The sequence below is a fragment of the Python bivittatus genome, unplaced genomic scaffold (genome assembly GCF_059951505.1).
Source record: "Python bivittatus isolate LINGU-HERP-01145 unplaced genomic scaffold, Pbiv_v1 ctg000840_np1212, whole genome shotgun sequence".
Lineage (NCBI taxonomy): Eukaryota > Metazoa > Chordata > Lepidosauria > Squamata > Pythonidae > Python > Python bivittatus.
The window spans coordinates 35,008,244-35,027,702 of NW_028277113.1; the positions used below are offsets into that span (position 1 = coordinate 35,008,244).

Sequence of the window (19,459 nt, forward strand, 5' to 3'; positions counted from 1 at the left end):
AATACCCTTTGGTGTGCAAAAGAATATGGGACTATCATTCAGGAATCCCGTATGAATTCACACATGGTCCATTGTGGGAATAAACTACATGTATGCAGTATATACTTCGAACTTTATGTGTGACTAACTACCTCTGTCTATCTGTCCTTGGATAGATGGATGGATAAATAGATAAATAGATTAACTGGTTGGACTTGCATTGAATGTAATGTATGATTGTCTCTTATCAAACCAACAAACTGATTATGGATTACCAGTAAACCATATTTAGTTTTAGCCTTATGCAGACTTGCAGATAAATATCTTCAGAACCATTTATTACAAAATAATTAAAGCTAAAGAAGAATCTAAATTCTTAATTTTATTTTGTAGGTATTCAAGAAGGAACACAATGCACCAAGTGTAAAAGTAACTGGACACTGAAATTTTCTATCATACTTTTGTATATATTATGTGCCTTGCTAGCAATAACATTAGCCGTCCTGGGATACAAAGGTAAGTACCACATCTATAATAATAGCTGCCTATTGAGTCTAGGAAAAATTGACCACAAAAAAGCAATGAGTTAATTCAACCAGTGTGATTTTAGAATATGTCACAGACTAAAGGAAATAGTAATCATCTTGATTATTTTCCATGGAAGCCTATCAGTTAATTCCTCATCCTAAACAATTACTTAAATAGAGTAACACTGGTTATCAATCTCAGATTATTATTGAATTGTAAAAATGAAAGCAACTCTTAAAGTTTAGGAGAAACAAAGATAGTAGCTCTTTACCATCAATCCATCTCATTTGGAACTTCTGTACCTCGGTCTTTTATAATGTTACTGTATTTTGGGGACAGGTGTATACCAGAAGCTCTACATTTCAGTTAGGTGTCACTGACTGTTCTTCAAATATAGCTTAATTGCTTTCAATTTAAGGACTGGATGGATACACACACAACATGGATAACATGTACAAATCAGTAGTAATGGGAAATCTGAATGTGTTAACATTCTGTATATACTACCTACCTGGTGGATGCAGGTAACAGCATGTTAACTTTCTGGATTAGAGATCCTAGCATGCATAGAATTGCATGCTTGGGATAAAGCAGGGTTTTGGTTGTACTTGTAGCATACTGGCCAAAATGTGGCAAAACTGGTACTCTCCATACTATTAGCTGGGGATGCTGCATGTGATATGGGTACAACTAAGGCCAATAACCTAGACTACACCTATCTTAGTAACAAGCATTATTTAAAACCCTGAATTGACCAAAGCCATAATGGGTGGTGTAGGTCAATATCTATGGGCCCATCCAGTGATGGCTATGGCGTATGGAAGATTATAACTTGGAATGTAAGAGGAGTAAATGGCAAAGAGCATTAATTAACAAATGAAAGGAAAATAAATATTTTGTGTATTGTGAGTCTAAAAGGGAAAGGACGTAGTGGATCTGACTGAAGGAGGTCTGAGCTTGTGAAATGGAATGGGAAAATACATGAATAAATGAAAGAGCTAAAATACAGCATATGACATAAAGTATGCATTGGCATTATGAGAGTTGTTATGGGAAAGTAGGAATCGTATGTTGAACATAGTTACATGTTAATGCTCCAGTGAATGATAATAAATAATGACTTTAAAGAAGAGAGAGATGACTTCTGGAAAAATTGTATAATGTTATGAATGAATGTGATTCAGGAAAAAATATTCTGTTAGTTGACATGAATGGATAGGTTCGGACAAGATAAGTGAATACAGAGTGTATGCTGAATAAAGATGGACTGAATATGAAAGTGAATGGTATGAAAGAAGTGTGTTGAGGGAGAGAATGAATGAGTAATGAGTTGCAAAATTAATATATGAAGGAAGAGTGAATGGGTCAAGGGAAAGGAAAGACTGAAGAAATACGGTTGGATGAAGTTAATGACATTTTGAAAAAGTGACAGGTGAGAAGTTTAAAGAACAATAGGCAGCCTATGAAGCTTATAGATATGGTGAAGCAAGGTTTGTAATATAGAAAAGTATAGACAATGGTCTTGGTGTAAACTAGTTTTGGCAATGTTTCCTTTTCTTTCTCTTATTTCGTGCCATCACTTTTCTTTGGCTCATTATTCCTTAACCCTTTTCTGCATTTTGCAATAATTTAACTGAAATGTAACAATGTGGCAGATGTGCATCACAAGATCTTCATTTTCTTCTCATTTTGTACCCAAGTTATGATCTGTTGCAGTATCATTGTTGCCTTGCCAGGAAGTAGAAGCTCTTCTTAATCTATAAAAATGTGTAAGAATTAGTGATTCAAGACTATAACCCAATAATTGTGTAAATTATTGTTGTGCAAAATTATTTTAATTCTTGAGGTTTATCTGAAGCCATTGAACTAATGTTCAACTAATGTGAACTAATGTTACTGGCACAATGGTCTTTATTTAGAATTAAATGTCATTATAATTTGGCATAAAATATTTGCTAAAATGTGAAAAGATATTTTAACTTTCAAAAGCACTATTTCAGTATTGGGTGCTCTCCCAAATTTCTTAGCCTTCTTTGTAAATATTATTCCTGTTTCCCCAGTATTTAGTTTCTGTTTTATATTTGGTTTCTCCCTTGGATTGACTTCTGATGGTAAATCTTGTTAGTTACCTTATATAACATTGCCAAATTCTGTCCTTTCTATTCTTCTCTGTTGATTATATTCAACAACAACAACAAAAGAACACTATATTGTATTCAGTGAGGTGTAAGTGTGCCTACTAGATAGCTTTAAAGTCTGTGACTTTATTCTTTTTTTTCTTTTTCTTTTTAGCCTTTTTTTTAATCACACCTTCATCCAAATACAGTTGTCTAGGGTTTTTTTATTGGACCACTTTATATTGTGCACTTTCATGATTATAAAAATGGGCTGTGAATTATTCAAATTTAGATACTTATGAAAAATTTAATATTTTTACAAATTGTAACAAGGTATCTTGTGAATGCCCCCTCTGGCTTTCTGCTCCCCCCACGGGCTGGAGCGAAGCCTTCAGGCCCTGTCAAGTCCATTGTGGACGGCAGCGGCAGCATGCCAATCAGCAGATCTGAAAGGCCAGACAAACCTCATAATTCTGATAAATTACAACTATTTAAAACAAAAAAAGCCCCAACAGAGTTTCATAGTGAATGTGAGACCAAAATGGTCAAAGTTAGATTTAGAGTCTCAAAAGTACAGAATCCACTGGGCAAAGCATATTTCAACAGACTTTAGGATGCATCACCTAGTTTTATTATAATACCTAATATATACAATTATATCCCCCTCCATCTGAATAACTGGAAATTTCAATTGATGTATTTATTAATATTATTGTATTATTATTTGATTTGCACTCTACCTTTCTGCCTGGATGACATCAAGGAATTTAGCATTTTTTTTCTTTTTCATGAACAATTGAAAAACATTAAAATTCCTGTTAGCTACATGTATTACCTTCAGCCACCTTCCATAACAGAATTTAAAGGCTTACTCTATAGATTAAGTATTCAAGCTTTTTCTGTCGGTTCCATTATTAGGAGATTCAGTGAATGTACATAAGAGGTGTCCCTATCATATAAGTGCTATGAGTAAAACTATAATGCCTTCCTAGTTCAAATTGCTGGATTCCCTCTTTGTGTATTTCACTAAACCTTTGAATAAACATATATTTCTACAGGCTTTAACGTGCATCCCCTTGTTTTATTGTTACTAGTTTTAATATGGCATAATTGACTTTTACTGTTGCTTGATTTCTGTCTAGTTCTGTTTTTTGGTTGCATTTTGACATTTCTTTTAGTTATTTTAGCTATTTCTTTTTAAATTTTAGTTATTTATTGACTATGTTATTTAATTTTATTTTGCTGCATGCTATTCTGGGTACTATCATTTAAAAACAGCACATAATAAATTTATATTATTCCTGCTAATATTGTTACAATCAGCAACAATAATAAGGTAATCTCATTATAGTTATTTTTATTTACTGGTGCCAGTGGGGGAGGTTACTCTGGTTTCTTTATGCCTAACTTAAGACATAGTTAGGAATGGTGAACCTGAAGTTTCATTCCACATATTGCTGGATTACATCTTTCAACCTTTTATCAATATTGATCACTGCTAAGATATTGTTTTCTTTTGTTCTAGTTGTAGAAAAAATGGACAGTGTTTCTGGTGACATGGAAGTTTCACGCCAAAGATGCAGTGAGAAACTTATAGAAGTGAAAAGTGATTTAAAGAAACTGGGTAATTAATATGAATGAATGAATTGATTGATTGATTAAATAAATGATGAAATTATTATGCCTTTATTACTGAAGTTGTCAATATACTAAAATTGGAACCTGTGGTAACTTTTTAAAGTAGATAGTTATAGATTCCTTAAAAGATTAGCTTAATTTATTAGTGGTTCATCTTTAAGCTTTCAGACTCTGAATTCCACACTATATACAGGACTATACTGAGTAAATGCATATACAGGTTATAGAGTTACTCACTGTAAAGCCAACTAAAACATGTGTCAGGTCTACTAAAGCTAAGATTAATCTCTGGTGTAAATGGGATATTGGCAAACACACAGTTTTCACCCTTCTGGAAACATGCAACAGGACAGCTTTCTTCTTGTATGAGACCGTGGTGAGTTTCTGATAGTGAGAACAGATTATATTAAGCTAGGTTTACTCATAAAAGGGAATTCGTATGCTTTTTGTATGCCTTTACTTTTCTATTTTGCAATGACCCTTCCTCCAGCTTTGTTAATAGAAACTAATTTGTATTAATAGAGAATTTCCTAACACATACACAATGTTTATTAGCAATCCCCAAAATATGTTTGTTTACATATTGGCTTATTCTTCTGTTTTTATAATGAAATAAACTCTGTTAAACTGTTCTTCTGATAAGTAACAAATGTGAACATATATCATTTTCCTGCTTCTTTCAGATTACCAAGCTGAAGAGAAAGCCATAAGCACAAGCACAGAGCTTTCAAGCTTCAAAGCTGATATCTCAGCTCTCCGCCAGCAACTTCATGAGATTTCAGAGAAAACTGCGAAGGACAAAAATACACTGGAGAAGTTACAAGAATCTGGTAGTGTGTTAAATGGCAGGCAAAGCCAAATGAATGATATTTTGGATAGCAATTCTTTCACGATCAACAGTATCAACAAAACTCTTCAATCTTACAATGGCTACATCAGTGATCTCCAGCAAGACACAAGTGACATTCAAACAACTTTGCAAAGCCAAATGCACTCACATAACGTTGTTATAATGAATCTAAATAATCTTAACCGGACACAGGTTCAGCAAAGAAATCTTATCAGTGCTTTGCAGAGATCTGTGGATGATACAAGTCAGGCTATCCAAAAAATCAAAAATGACTTTCAAAACCTTCAGCAGGTTGCCCTCCAAGCACGGAAGGACACTGATTGGCTTAAAGAGAAAGTGCATAATTTGCAAGTATTAGCAACTAACAATTCAGTTATGACCAAAACTAATAAAGTTACACTTGAGGATATGAGCAGTCAGCTGAACTCATTCAGTGGACAGATGGAGAATATCACTACTGTTGCTCAAGCCAATGAACAAAGTTTGAAGGATCTCCAAGAATACCATAAAGAATATGAAAACAGAACATCTGCCAGATTTAACCAGCAAGAAGACCAGTTTAATAGCTTTGAGACAGATATTGTCAACATTATTGGTAATATTAGCTACACTGCCCATCGCTTACGGACACTAACCAGCAATCTCAATGATGTCAGGACAACATGCACAGATACTCTTAGTAAACATACAGATGAGCTGACTTTTATGAACAACACATTAGCAAATATTCGTTTCGATGCTACTACTCTAAGGATGCAACAGGATGTGTTGAGGACACGGTTAGATATTGAAGTAGCCAATTTATCAGTAATAATGGAAGAAATGAAGCTGGTAGATTCTAAACATGGTCAGCTGATTAAAAATTTCACAATACTACAAGGTAAGGAACGTTTTGGATGACTTTTCCAAAATAGATATTGGTATGTGTTTTTTAAATTGCCCAGGTTACCTCAGGGCTCCATGTGGATTTCAGAGGCATTGTAGGAAAATAAATATGGTGAGCACATCACTCCACTTCCTGGCTTTCCTGCAATGCGTGGGCAGAAAGGGAGTAGCACAATTAAGTCTTGCAAGAAGGAAAAAACAATGAGAAAAGGGAATAGTAGTGACAGAACACTAGGGTAGGGAGAAACAGTGGGCAAGCTTCTCAGATTTGTTAGAGCTTCTGTTTTCTCATGTCAGAAATAATATTTTAATCCTTGTATGTCACCCAGAGTCACTGTTGTGAGATGAGTGGCCATATAAATTATTTAAATAAATAAAATTTAAAAATATCAAAATATTCAAAACAGTCACATATCCCTAAAACAATTTTAAATTCTACATGCTGCATTTACTATGTAATGCTATTTACAGTTTTAAGAATGACTTAGAGAAGGGACCTTGTTTTCTTTAATATTAGATTTACAGGTGGTTCTTTGCCTGATAATTCATTAATATAAATTTGTTAATCTCAAAATCCTATTTTTCAGAACATTATTTATATTATTATTGAAGCTTATATAACACAACCTCAGTTAACAAGGCACATGGCTTTTATTTACAGATAGTATAAGTGACATTTGAATTTGGAGCTGAACTGTAGGTCAGGCTTGCAAGTTTCAGTGAGCAGAGCGTTACATTTTAAGACATATTTATTTGAGGGATTTATTTTGAAGATCTGTAACAATGATAGGAATTAGAAAAACATTACATCTATGCAAACTTAGTTTCGTGTGAAGAAAGATATTTGCCCTGCATAGACATTGTGATTTGCTTCACTGAAGTAAAGAGATGACCTGATGAATTGCTCCTTTAATGAAGCAATTTGGTTGATCTGGAATGATCTCAGGGCAGTGCTGCAGAGGCGGCTTCTCTTCACCTTTTCCTCAATACTGGCTGAAGGTCTTATAGACTGGGCAGTCTTGGAATTGCCTGCAGCATTCACTGAAGCTATGCAACCTAGAAAACCTTTAGCGCGCTCAGAGGCTGCTCCAAGCAGTCTTTGGCAGAACAAGATCCAACATGCTTGGTTTGCTCTTAAGAGGAGGGAAGCACATTGCTTTGCAAAGCAGCTTTGAGGCAGTGCTCCGTTCAGACATTCTGGAAATAACAACACCTATTCAAAGCTTGTACAACCATGAAACATTCATCCTTTCCTTCTGTCAACATAGCCTAACCAAAGATGTTTAATTCATTTCCTCAGTCAGTTGGAAGTTTTGTTCCAGAATTTTAAAAAATCATAGGGTTATATAAAGAAACACATGTAGTTTAACTATGGAATTTGGAAGCATAAAATGTAGTGATGGTTACAAAGCTAAAGAAGGAGGATCTAGTAATAATGGAAGAACAATTGGACAAGTGATGAAATATGGATGTTTCTTCAAAGCAGCATAGAAACAGTTACACAAATGTCAGCATTTCATTCAAACAGTATTAACTGCAGTAGTCTAGACCAGTGGTTTTCACACTTCTGTATCAAACAACCTGGGTCCTCCAACATATGAACCAAAAGTCTACCTTTTCTGAAAATGACATGTATGTTTACAAGTATTCTGTTACTACAGGTAGTCCTCGACTTACGACCACAATAGGGACCAGAAAATTTGTTGTTAAGCAGTACAGTCATTAAATAAGGTGGTCCTTAAGTGAATCACCATGGTTGTTAAGTGGATCATGTGGTTCCTCACTGATTTTGCTTGTCGGAAGCTGGCTGGGAAGGTTGCAAGTGGTGATCCCGTAACCCTGGGATGCAGTAACTGTCATAAATACATGCCAGTTACCAAGCGCCCAAATTTTGATCACGTGACTGCAAGGATGCTGTGATAGTCGTAAGTGCAAGGACCAGTTGTAAGTCACTTTTTTCACCACCATTGTAACTTCAAAGGGTCACTAAATGAATGGTTGTAAATTGAGGACTACCTGTATATGTATCTGTTATAGTATGTTTAAGGACTTAAACATTGCAGCAATACTGTTGAACTTCCTGCTATAATGGTAGAATAATGAGTGAGCTCATTGGGGCTGAAGCAGCATTTGCCAATCTGGAAAGTCTTTCTTTAAGCCAAAATATATATATATAAATAAGCAAACAGTTTTAAAAAGTTTTTAAAAAGGGTTAAAAAAAGAGGGAACAAACTAGCATAAATGTTATTTTGGCATCAAAAAGGCTGCTCCAATCCTGGACTCCAGGAAACACTGTGAAAACGCTGAGTTTCTTTGCCTCAATACTTTTCAGCTGTAGGCTAGCAACTCTGCCTGCCTTCTCTGACTACTTTTCTCTCTTGACCTCTTTCATGATTTGGGAAGGGAAATGCATCTCTCTTAGACTGCTGTTGTACTGTATACAACTTGTTGAGAAACAGTGGTGTAGACTACAAGCTATTTGTTGTATAGTCTAATACAGATTATATGAAAATGTGTTATTAACCTAGTATAGATTGTACAAATTCTTCTTTCTCTTAGCGCTTGGTTTTTGCTATTCCCAAGTTCATATTCCTCTATTCAACTTTTTTTTTAACTGTCGTGTACAAATCTTCTCGCATCCACACAGAATTTAAATGTTTTGTTTTCTTTTGGAACTCATTTCTAAAACATAATCTAACAATTGAATAAATTATTATCAGCTCTAAGATGCCAGTTTCTAGTAAGGAGGTACAATACTGTATTAGTTACAATACTAGTTACTATAACACCATTCCCCAAACAGCTCAGTTTAAAAAATAAATGCAAGTTAAAACTGGCCCATTATATGTTTGGATTGATCTAACATTTTGGTTTACTGATTACAATGAAGTATCTTAGATGAGAATTGTTATTTAGGTCATCAAGTCTGTCCACTCCTCAAGCAGGAATCCAAATTAAGACAGATATTTATTTACTTGTTATATCTTTGCCTTTCCCCTTGAAGCTCAAGGAGGTATACATAGCACTCTATATTTCATTTTCCCCACAACAACCCTGTGAGGAATTGAGCTGAGTGACTGGTCTCAAACAACCCAGGAACTTCAATACCTGAGGCTGGACTTGAACTTGGGTTTTACCCAGTCCTAATCCAACACCTTAACACCAACACCAGCCTGGCTTCCCTTCAGTAGATGTGTTCAAGAAGAGTTAAATAGTGTTTAGCCTCTGCTAGTGAGGGGTGAAGGGTAGCCCACCCCATCTCTTGAAAGTCCACTTTCAAATTGTTCTTACTGTTAGGAACAATTTTATCAACATCTACCTTCTTGTAATTTGCATCCATTATTTTGTATCATGCACTCTGGAACAATAGAGAAAAATTTTAATATTCTTCTGGGTTATATCCTTTCATTTACTGAAGAGTGCTATCGTATCCCCACTCAACCTTTTCTCATCAAAGCCAAACATTCTTAGTTCCTTCAATCTCTCTTTATAAGACTTGGTTTCTAATCCATGTTTGTCCAATTCACTTGAATCCGTTTTAAAGTCTGGTGTCCAGAGCTGGACAAAATAGCCATGGTGGGACTGCCAAAGGAAAGAAAGAGAAGTAATCTTTCCTATGACTTGAAAACTATACTTCATTTGATGCAGCCTAAAATTGCATTTGCTTCTTTGCATTCTCAATATATTATTGACTCATACTCACTGTGCAATCAACTATTACTCCAAGATCTTTGTAAGCCAGTTATTCCCCATCCGGTACTTGAGCATTTGATTTCTTTTCCTGAATCCATAACTTTGAATTTGTCTCTCTTAAATTGCATCCTATTATTTTCAGCCTATCTGTCTAACCTATTATTTCAAATTTTATTTTAGTCTTCCAGGAAAGTAGATGTCCCGTCCACTTCTGTGTGATCTACAAATATTTTAAGTGTTCCATTTATCTCCTCATCCAGATAACTAATAAAAATGCTGAATAATACTCACTCCATTTATGAGCACTCATTGAGTGTTATTTTCAACCCAGCTTTCTTCACCTAATGCTTATACCTTCCAGCCTATACCTAACTACATTTGCATTCTGGGTGGATAAGGCTTAGGTGCTCTTGCTTTGATGTTTGCATCAGTGGTTTATGTTACAAGCTGGAAGGTGGAATAATTTTATCTTATGTTACTGGCAGGTCTCTTTTTTTCCACTGTCGCCCAATACAAGATCATTGTATTAGGCTGCAACTACTTAGGCTGAACTTCCTGACATACCCTAGTCTCCATACTTGTGTTGTATCTTAGCTGCCTAACAAGGACTTTTCCCTTTAGCCTAGCTACTGAAAAATAAAAAGAGGGTGCTTTGACCTTTCCTGCCAGAAGCAGCAACCCTGGACGTGACAGTCCTTGGGTATGTCTCTGACACATGGAGAGAACTTTAATGAGAAATTCCCTTTTTAAACAACTTCAAGAGCGGAATCTCTGCTATAATAGGGAAACGCATACTGAAATAGGCTTTATGTTAAATCATCAAAAAGTGTTAAAAGGTCATCTGTTTAGCGCTAAAAGTAGGAAACACATATCCTGTCAGAACTGGTCCTGAGTGTTTGGTATGTCTTTTTGTATTTCATATATATTGTCAATCATTATTATTGTTCTGTTTTCTTCTGCAAATACCGTATTTTTCCGTTAATAAGACGCCCCCATGTATAAGACAACCCCCACTTTTCGAACCCAAAATTAAGAAATCAATATTTTAAAGATAAAGCAGAACACATTTTTATTTAGTAATTAGGTAACATTTACCTACACTCAATGGGAGGAGGTCCAAACTGTCTCTCTGCAGCTCTATTTCCATGCTCTTTTGCATAATTGATTACATTCAGTTTGAATTTTGCAGAGTAAGACATTTGCTTATTTATTTTTTTATTTTCCAACATCTTTATGGGCTCAGAATGCTCTGACATTACCGGTCCCTGTCTCATCTGCACACTGCCTACACGCTTTCCACCTCCAACGGGATGTGTTCCAATTGGTTTGTTCAGCATCAGCTGACGTCAGTTACATAAGGCTCATGATTGGAGGAAGCCTGTTTGCAGAGACAAAGTATGGGCAGTTTCGTAACCGTGCAGTTCTCTCCTTGGCTTACTTCCTTGCATAAGACATCCTTCAATTTTTAGTGTAACGATTTTAGAAAAAAGTATCGTCTTATAGACGGAAAAATATGGTATATAACATCTTACATTTCTAAGCTTTCTACTACTATGGTTTTTTACAACCCTACAGTCAGGTATATATTGCATTGTGCATATATTATAAATAGAATTTGTCACTATCTAAAAAACAACCCAATGTTGTGAAGACACTTAGCAAAAGTTTTTTTTTCCTGGTAAGTAGATTCTTTTTTGTTGACAATTTCATGAAAAGGAGATATTTTTAATTTATTCAGTGCAACTTCCAAAAACTGCAGTCAGTGATAGTTTCCTTTCAGTTTCATGAAATTGAGATTTCTGCCTTTTTATGATCTCTAGATATCCATCAGGCAGAGAACATAAAAAGATATAGAGGTTTTTAAAACTTTTCCAATAGTTTTAATACTTTTTATTTTACCTAATAAAGATTTTCCTTGAATATGAATTTTATAATAGTTCCACCATTTTTTAAACTTTCTTCTATAAATATGTCTCTCATAACTGGGAAAGTTAAGCATATTTGCTTTGTTTAACCTGTGACTGTAATGGATAGAAAAGCTAGGAAAAAAAGTGAAATATGGGCATTGAATCACCCTTGATATATTTCTTAAAATAATAAAAATATAAACAATAGAATGTTCTAATAAGATTTTGTAGATTCTTTGATGCAACACTGATTCATGTAAACAACTTAAATTAAACAATACTAAACAAACTTGGACAATTTCCTTAATCTTTTAAGGAAGCTGTAATCATCTACTTAAAATCATTTTAGGGTCTAGATTTAGTTTTCTGTTGACTTATTTTGTGATAAAGGCATACTGACAGGTTAAGTTTTCTTGAGTTCTTTGGAGGAACCCACTACTTTTAAAAAGAGTTAAAAATTGATGTAAATATAAAGTGCAAATATGTTCTTAGTACTACGATGTACTTCAGTTCATTATTTGTATGATATTATACTATTTCATTATTTTTCTAATTTTCTCTACATGTTCATGTTATTGTAGGCCCTCCAGGTCCAAGAGGGCCCAAAGGTGACAGAGGACCCCAAGGTCCAGTTGGACTTACTGGGCCCAAAGGACCAAAAGGAGAAAAAGGTGAACCAGGACCTCCAGGACCTCAAGGTGAAAAAGGACCAAGTGGCCTACCTGGACCACCAGGTGAAAAAGGTGGGAAAGGTTCCAGAGGTTCACCTGGATCTAAAGGCCAGAGAGGTTCTACTGGGAAGAGTGGGCTGCCTGGTCCTAGTGGAGATCCAGGGCTCCCTGGATCACCTGGCAAAGATGGGCCCCCAGGCCCACAGGGCCCACCTGGACCCCAAGGTCTTCAAGGAGTTGTTGGTGAACCAGGAGTACCTGGTGCTCGTGGATTGCCTGGTCTGCCAGGTGTACCTGGACTACGTGGTCTTCCAGGTGAGCCTGGTCCTCCTGGACCATCAGGTCCAGGAATACCTGTGGCGCTACAAAGTGAAACTAACGGTAAGCTGCTAACACACATACTATCTGTCTGCATGCCTCACTGTATATTTATTACCAATGTATAAAAGTGTAGTTTGAAACTCTGTTGACTATTGCATTGGATTGTACTCTGTGTACATATTGCAGTGAAAGTTTGCAGCCTATATTTTTTCAAGCCTCCAACCAGCTTGAAATGAACATCATACTCTTTGAATCCATGGGTCCAGATGACGGTTCTAAGAAGGAACAGAAAAGCAACTCTTCTTTTTCCCCAGAATTCCTCCCATTCTGTTTCAGAGTAGTTACTGCTTGGGTTCAGACAGTTAATCTATCACATCACACAGAGAGGCCTGGGGCCATAAAATCCGTTTCTTTTTTTCTCTCTCTCATTCACCTTCTAAAGCTTCTCTCTGTAATGTGAAGAAGGCGGCAAGGAATTTTAACCCTCGACACAACTAGTATTTTGTACTGTTAAAACATATTAAAAAACATTAGAAGCTCAAGCAGGCCAGTTCCTCCCCATCTTTTCCTTTTTTTCTCCTCCCTCCATTGACACCTATGCTCTGTGATATCTAAAGGTCACTGAGCATCCTGAGTCTTCACTGGAGTTTCTTCCCCCCTTAGTTTTTAATTCACAAAATGATTTCTACGTTTTGTGTACCACATACATATATGCAGGACTGATATTTGTCCCTTGTAATAATGGCAAGCACTGGGAAAACAAAGCTATGTATTATATGGAAAAAATGGACAAAATATGGTTTATCTCCAGTGTTGCTATTAGAACTTCATAAGTAATTTTGTAGGATTGTTCAGATCTCATTGTTAGTCATTAATTGTTTCACTTTTTGTATCCAAACAGAATGGTATTAGAAGAATGGTTTTGATACAGGAAAAGTTCTGGCTGCTTTTCAAAATTTATCCTGTAAACATATTGTTAAACTGTGCCCTCTTTTTTTTTTATTATAAACTAGAAATGAAGGCCAGTTTGATAGAAAAAGATGGCTGCAACTATCAGTAATGGAAATTCCATTTCAACAATATTCTGAATGGATAATCATTTTTTCAAATTGCATGGCTCCTAATGATTAGAGAACTGTTGTTCAAAACTTTATCTAGTAGGGTTCTGGGTGCTCCAAGAGTAATTCTGAAGTCGTCTTTTAGATTTCACGTGAGCACAGTGAGTCCCTGCTATTGCTTAAAGCTGGTGCATCTTTTCTCAGGCTTCTGTGTGAGTTTGAAAAAAAAGATGCTGCTGTTTTAACAGTAGATTAATTTTAATGGGTTGATTCTTAAAGTAGAGCATCTTTTTTCAGGCCCATACTGAAGCCTAGAAAAAGTTAGGCTGCCTTAATATACAGCAGGGAGGTGCTGTGCTCACATGAGGTCTGAAGCATTTCTCAATCATTTTCAAACTGTTCAGAGCCCTTATTTTTGAGGGGGGTTAAGTTTTCATTCTCACAGGGATTTATTGCAAGTGTTTCATGTTACAGGTTGTCCTGTTTACTGGAAGAATTTTTCAGACAGCTGTTACTACTTTTCAAATGAAAGAGCCATTTTTGAAGATGCAAAACTTTTCTGTGAAGAGAAATCGTCACATTTGGTTTTCATTAATAGCAAAGAGGAACAGGTATAGAATCCCATCTGGCATGCTGTTAGATTTAAATAGTAAAAAGGAGCAGGGTTAGAACACATTTGTATGCAAATATCGTTACCTCCAGCCATGCCAGTTGACAATGATAGGAGGTAATTAAGTTAGACAAGCTAGTCGGAAAGCATTTTATATGTGGAATTGTCTCATAATAATTTAGTTAGATAATAATCTAACTAAAGATAATCAGGAGGGATGATCAGGGGATGACAGTCTTACTGTAAAAGTTAGCAAAAAACTATAGGTAGTCCTTGTTTAGCAACTGCCTCGTTTAACAACCATTTGCAGTTACGAGGGTGATGAAAAAGTAACTTTACCACCAATTCTTGCATTTACGACCTTTGCAGGTCTGTAAAGTAAATGAAAGCTGAAGTAAGATTGTAAGCATAGTCATGGTTTCACTTTGTGATCGCTTTGCTTAATGACTGAGTTGCCGATACCAGTTGTGGTTGCTAAATGAGGACTACCTGTATTTGCATGGAGGAGCAACCAATGCTTGTTATCGCAGCTTCCATTCAATCTAGATTGAATGTTCTGCTGAAAGTCCATGTTGATTTTTCTTGAAATGAAGTTGTCAGATGCTGTCAGTTAGTTCAAAGCAGTCCATGAAAAGAACAGGATTTATCACTCTTTCTTATTCCACTGACACTGTTACACCTCCCCCCACCCCCAAAAATTGATTTTCTCTTCTAAAGAAAAAGAGGCTAGGAGAATGACTGAGTAGAGGTGGGGGCAGGACTGGGAAAGGTTTACATACCTTCTTCCTTTCCATTTTGTCATTTTAACAAACTGACAATCCCACATAACTATGCTTCACTGCATAACAAAACAAAGGTGAAAGGTCATCCACAGTTCTTTCCCAAGCAGTATGTAGTTTGACCCTATGAAGACTAATAAAAAATTGTCTCAAACAGACATCTTAAAAGCAATGTGTGTGCAAATGTCAGCCAGTGCTGTCACTAAGAGTAATATTTCCAGCCCCAGATATAGAAATAGTGAGCTTCCAAAAGATCTTGTTGGAAATAAGGCAGAGGATGTCATTCCATACGAGATGATTATTGTAATTTCTAAATGCTTTTGGGGGGAAGGTGTTGGATTTTAATTTAAGTTAGAAAAGAATCCCTTCCTTTCAACCTCCAACTTCCCTTCTGCCTAACCACAGAGCCCCAAATTGTTTATCTATTTATTTGAAATAGTTCTCTGTTAGTCATCTTAAAATCCGATTCCAGGGCAACTACAGCTGCATTAATATCAACATCATTACTACAATGAGCCACTATAAATATAATAAAAGACAGCATTTTGTATTGAGGCAGACAAGGGATTGTACAAATTAAAATGCCTGGTCAGCGCTTACTGAGCTGGTGCTCTTGTGACAGCAAGTTGGGGAAGGAACAAGGGCGAACTTCTTTTATAATCCCTTTTCATTCTGGCTGCAGAGCGCACCATGCCGTAAATAGCCCCTGTTGAAGCTGCATTTCTCACAATCTACTTTGCAGCATTTCCATTGCTAGAGTGGAAAGAAAAAAGCCCCTGTCTTCACCTCATGTGCCATAGCTGGCTATTGCTGCTATCAGTACACCATCTTTAACCAGAAAATTGGTGGGGAAAAGGAAATTCTTGGTGGATGATGAGGAGGAGATTGGATTGAGATTGGGAGGGAGGGATGAGTTGGAAATGTGGTCAGATCAGATGGAATTAGCTCAGAAATAGTTCCCAATGGATTTCACCCATCTAAATTCTGCGCTCATGTTTATGCTTAGTCACCCTTTTCAAGTCCTAAAGCGCAAAGTAGTTTAGGGAGCCAAAACCTTGGAATGTGAAATAATGTGACCTGTCCTTTCTTCTGTTCACAGCAATGGCTTAAAAAACAAGTTATCGCAAAAGGCAGTTTCTGGATTGGTCTCACTGACTCAGTGAAGGAAGATGACTGGCGATGGCTGGATGGAACTATACCAGAATATATGTAAATGCAGGAAGGACATTAACTATCTGTTTTCTGCTATAACTGATCTCTTAACATCTGCCACTAGGAAATGGTGCTGCAACATTATAAAGGGAATGCTTTTTTAGACTCAGACTAACTCTCCTTTGATTTCAAAAGGCTTATTGCCAGAAAAAAATTACTGAATAACCAATAAAAGATGATAATAAGGCACCTTAAGATGCTAATTACAGGATTCAGTAGCAAACTAGGGTAGAGAAATCACAGACTTTTTTAAACCTTATTTTATATAAACATACGGGGGGTGGGGTGGAGGAGAGAGAGAGAAATGCCGTAGGGAAAGAGTTCATGTTAGTTGACTGATTACATTACAGAAAATAAGACTTCTTCCCTATTGCATCAAATGTAAATCATTGCTAGAATCCAAACTCGTGTCTTCACTTTTCATTGAAACCTGCTACCAGCCAAATTCTTTTGAACTGGAATCAGGGTATACACTGGATTAGCACTGGATCAAGAAGACTAAGATCTGTCATTTCCATTGAATGAAAGTATTACTTTCTCCTTCAGTCTCTCAGTTTGACTGCTGTTGAGCCTTGGAGCTTATGTTAAGGAAATGTCACTGGCGTGTTTGGCTAGTTCCTCCTTACCCTGATGAAATCTCCAAGTTTTTAACTTAAACCATTGCATCATTAAGGACCTAAAAATCTTTAAGAGATTGTTCATAATCCATTCAAAGTGTAATTTGCTAGGTGGATGTACATCCCCAAATGAATATTATACAAAGCCTACAGAAATCTGAAGGATCACTAGATGGCAACAGAGAGACAGAGAAGCTCTGCTCTGGGGTTTGCTGTCCAGATCAGGTAGCCCTAATTATACAAACCTCTCTATCATAAGATAGTTCTTGCAGTGTATGATTGTTGATGTGCTTTGAGTTTATGATAGGATAATGTTATATATTCCTCTCTAAAGATTATATAACAAGAAACTATTCTTTTTATTTTGATTTGGAGATGCATATATAAATCCAACAGGAAGGTGTGTTTATATCTTAGTAGCTCATCTGCAGCTATAGATGAAGCAAACAAGCACAACCCCATTGATGGATCACACTGTCTACATGTGTCTACGTGCAGTCCAAAACCAGAACAGAATCCTTGGTCTAATTTTAGGCTTTTGAGCTTTGGCTGTTTGTCCAATTGATTCCCATCTCTAAAGCCCAGCTGTTTTCCATTTCCAGGAAAAGTCATGCACTGTTTGTTAAGAAGTATGTTTTCTGCTTTAGGAGAGATTGTTTTGTTTTTGTTTTGTTTTCACAATTTATTAATCTCCTCTGTCACATTGTCACATGATGGCTTGGTTATGGAATGATCCATTTTCTGTTTTATTGCAAGAAACTGGAGTGCCGGACAGCCCGATAACTGGAAACATGGCCATGGACCAGGGGAAGATTGTGCTGGGTTAATCCATGCTGGGCTCTGGAATGACTTTCACTGTGAAGATGTTAACAGTTTTATTTGTGAACAAGATATGGAAAAAGGTATGCAAGAGCCTTGAATCAAATGCATTCCCATTTACCACAAAGCCTATACCAAACCAAGTTTCCACAGCTGGGACAAGGGGAAATTGAATGCCCTGTTCATACAGATAGAAGATCTCGGAAGAGGACTGAAAATCAGTCCTTATTAGTAGCTGTATATAGATTAAACCTTCTCCCCAGCTGCTTCTGTGGTTCAGGTCACTGAGGTTTTAAACTGTTGGCAAGTATTCCAGGATTACACAGATACAGTACTCTTACTATGTTACATACATTTGGCAGTCAGTGTTCTAAAATATGCCCAGATAATTATGAAGAAAAATAATGCAGTAATTTACTTTTTCCAGTTAACACCTAAAAGACAGTGGCATAGCTTCAGAATTCAAATATGCATTCTGAAAAGCTATAAGCAATAGGACCCAATGTTCGTGAAGGCTTTTTAAAGACTATTTAGTGATGCATTTCCTTTCTGATGAAAATAAATCAAAGCAGTGTACCAAAAAAAAAACCAAGAGAGCCATAATGATAAAAGTATCCTTAAAATATTATTGTACTAGAAGTATTATTAAAAACCAAACTTAAAGGAGATATACTATGACCTCATGAAAGAACAGGGCACATTGGATGAAGAGTCAGATCCCCTTTACCTGTACCTGCTGCTTTGCATTCATGTTACATGAAAATGAAAAACTGAGAAATGAAATATAAGTCTACCTTTGTGTTTTGTTATTGTTGATTATATATAACTTTTTAATGTCTGAATTTTGGGTTAATATATTGACAAAGTTTTGAGGTAGGGGGGCATATTTAAATCCATACTACAAAATTCATTGGATGCTTTGGACAAATTATTCTTCTTTCCTCCCTCTCTCAGCCTAACCTATACAAGAAGGATGGGATTAGGGAAAAAAATCCTTATCTGGGCTCCTGGAGAAAAGAAAGTGAGAAATAAGCAGCAAACATGAAGCACTCTTGAATCAGCCTTCCTTAGCTTAGCAGCCTCCAAATTTAAATTTCAAGCAGAATTTTCATGTGTATTTAAATTTCATTGAATTTTTAATATCTTAAATTATTAAGTCACTGTAACCAAAGTAAAGATTCTGTATAACATCTAGAAAAATTATTCTTAGGAATAAGTTTGTGTTTGCTGTTTCCTGCAAGGCAGATAACTTCTATAGGAGGTAGGAAGATATTAGTCATGAAGTAGAGAGAAAAAATAGTTAGTTCCTTGGGACCTTTATGTCAGTATTGCAGTCTTGCTCCAGATTGGATCCCTCCCCTGCCCCCTGTTCAGTTACCTTACATTATTAACAGCACATCATTTCACTTTATATTTCACTGGCCCTCTGAGTTGATTTATCAAATATACAATGCAATTAGGATGTTTTAAAGACAGGTCTTTTCTTAAGCTACAGTGGGGCAAAAAAGTATTTAGTCAGCCACCAATTGTGCAAGTTCTCCCACTTAAAAAGATGAGAGAGGCCTGTAATTTTCATCATAGGTATACCTCAACTATGAGACACAAAATGGGGAAAAAAATCCAGAAAATCACATTGTCTGATTTTTAAAGAATTTATTTGCAAATCATGGTGGAAAATAAGTATTTGGTCAATATCAAAAGTTCATCTCAATACTTTGTTATATATCCTTTGTTGGCAATGACAGAGGTCAAACATTTTCTATAAGTCTTCACAA

At 36.1% G+C, this 19,459-nt stretch overlaps 1 protein-coding gene across 2 annotated transcripts in view; it reads left to right on the forward strand.

Annotated features, from left to right (window-relative positions):
• The window catches only part of COLEC12 (collectin subfamily member 12), a 104,480-nt gene that overhangs the window by 80,745 nt on the left and 4,276 nt on the right, over positions 1-19,459 (forward strand). For both annotated transcript variants that reach the window (XM_088130753.1, XM_088130754.1), the window contains 7 exons: positions 373-495; positions 4,150-4,248; positions 4,946-5,992; positions 12,179-12,649; positions 14,122-14,258; positions 16,136-16,245; positions 17,622-17,767. In XM_088130753.1, coding sequence (XP_087986879.1) covers positions 373-495; positions 4,150-4,248; positions 4,946-5,992; positions 12,179-12,649; positions 14,122-14,258; positions 16,136-16,245; positions 17,622-17,767 — 2,133 coding nt within the window. The remainder of the gene's footprint in view (positions 1-372; positions 496-4,149; positions 4,249-4,945; positions 5,993-12,178; positions 12,650-14,121; positions 14,259-16,135; positions 16,246-17,621; positions 17,768-19,459) is intronic.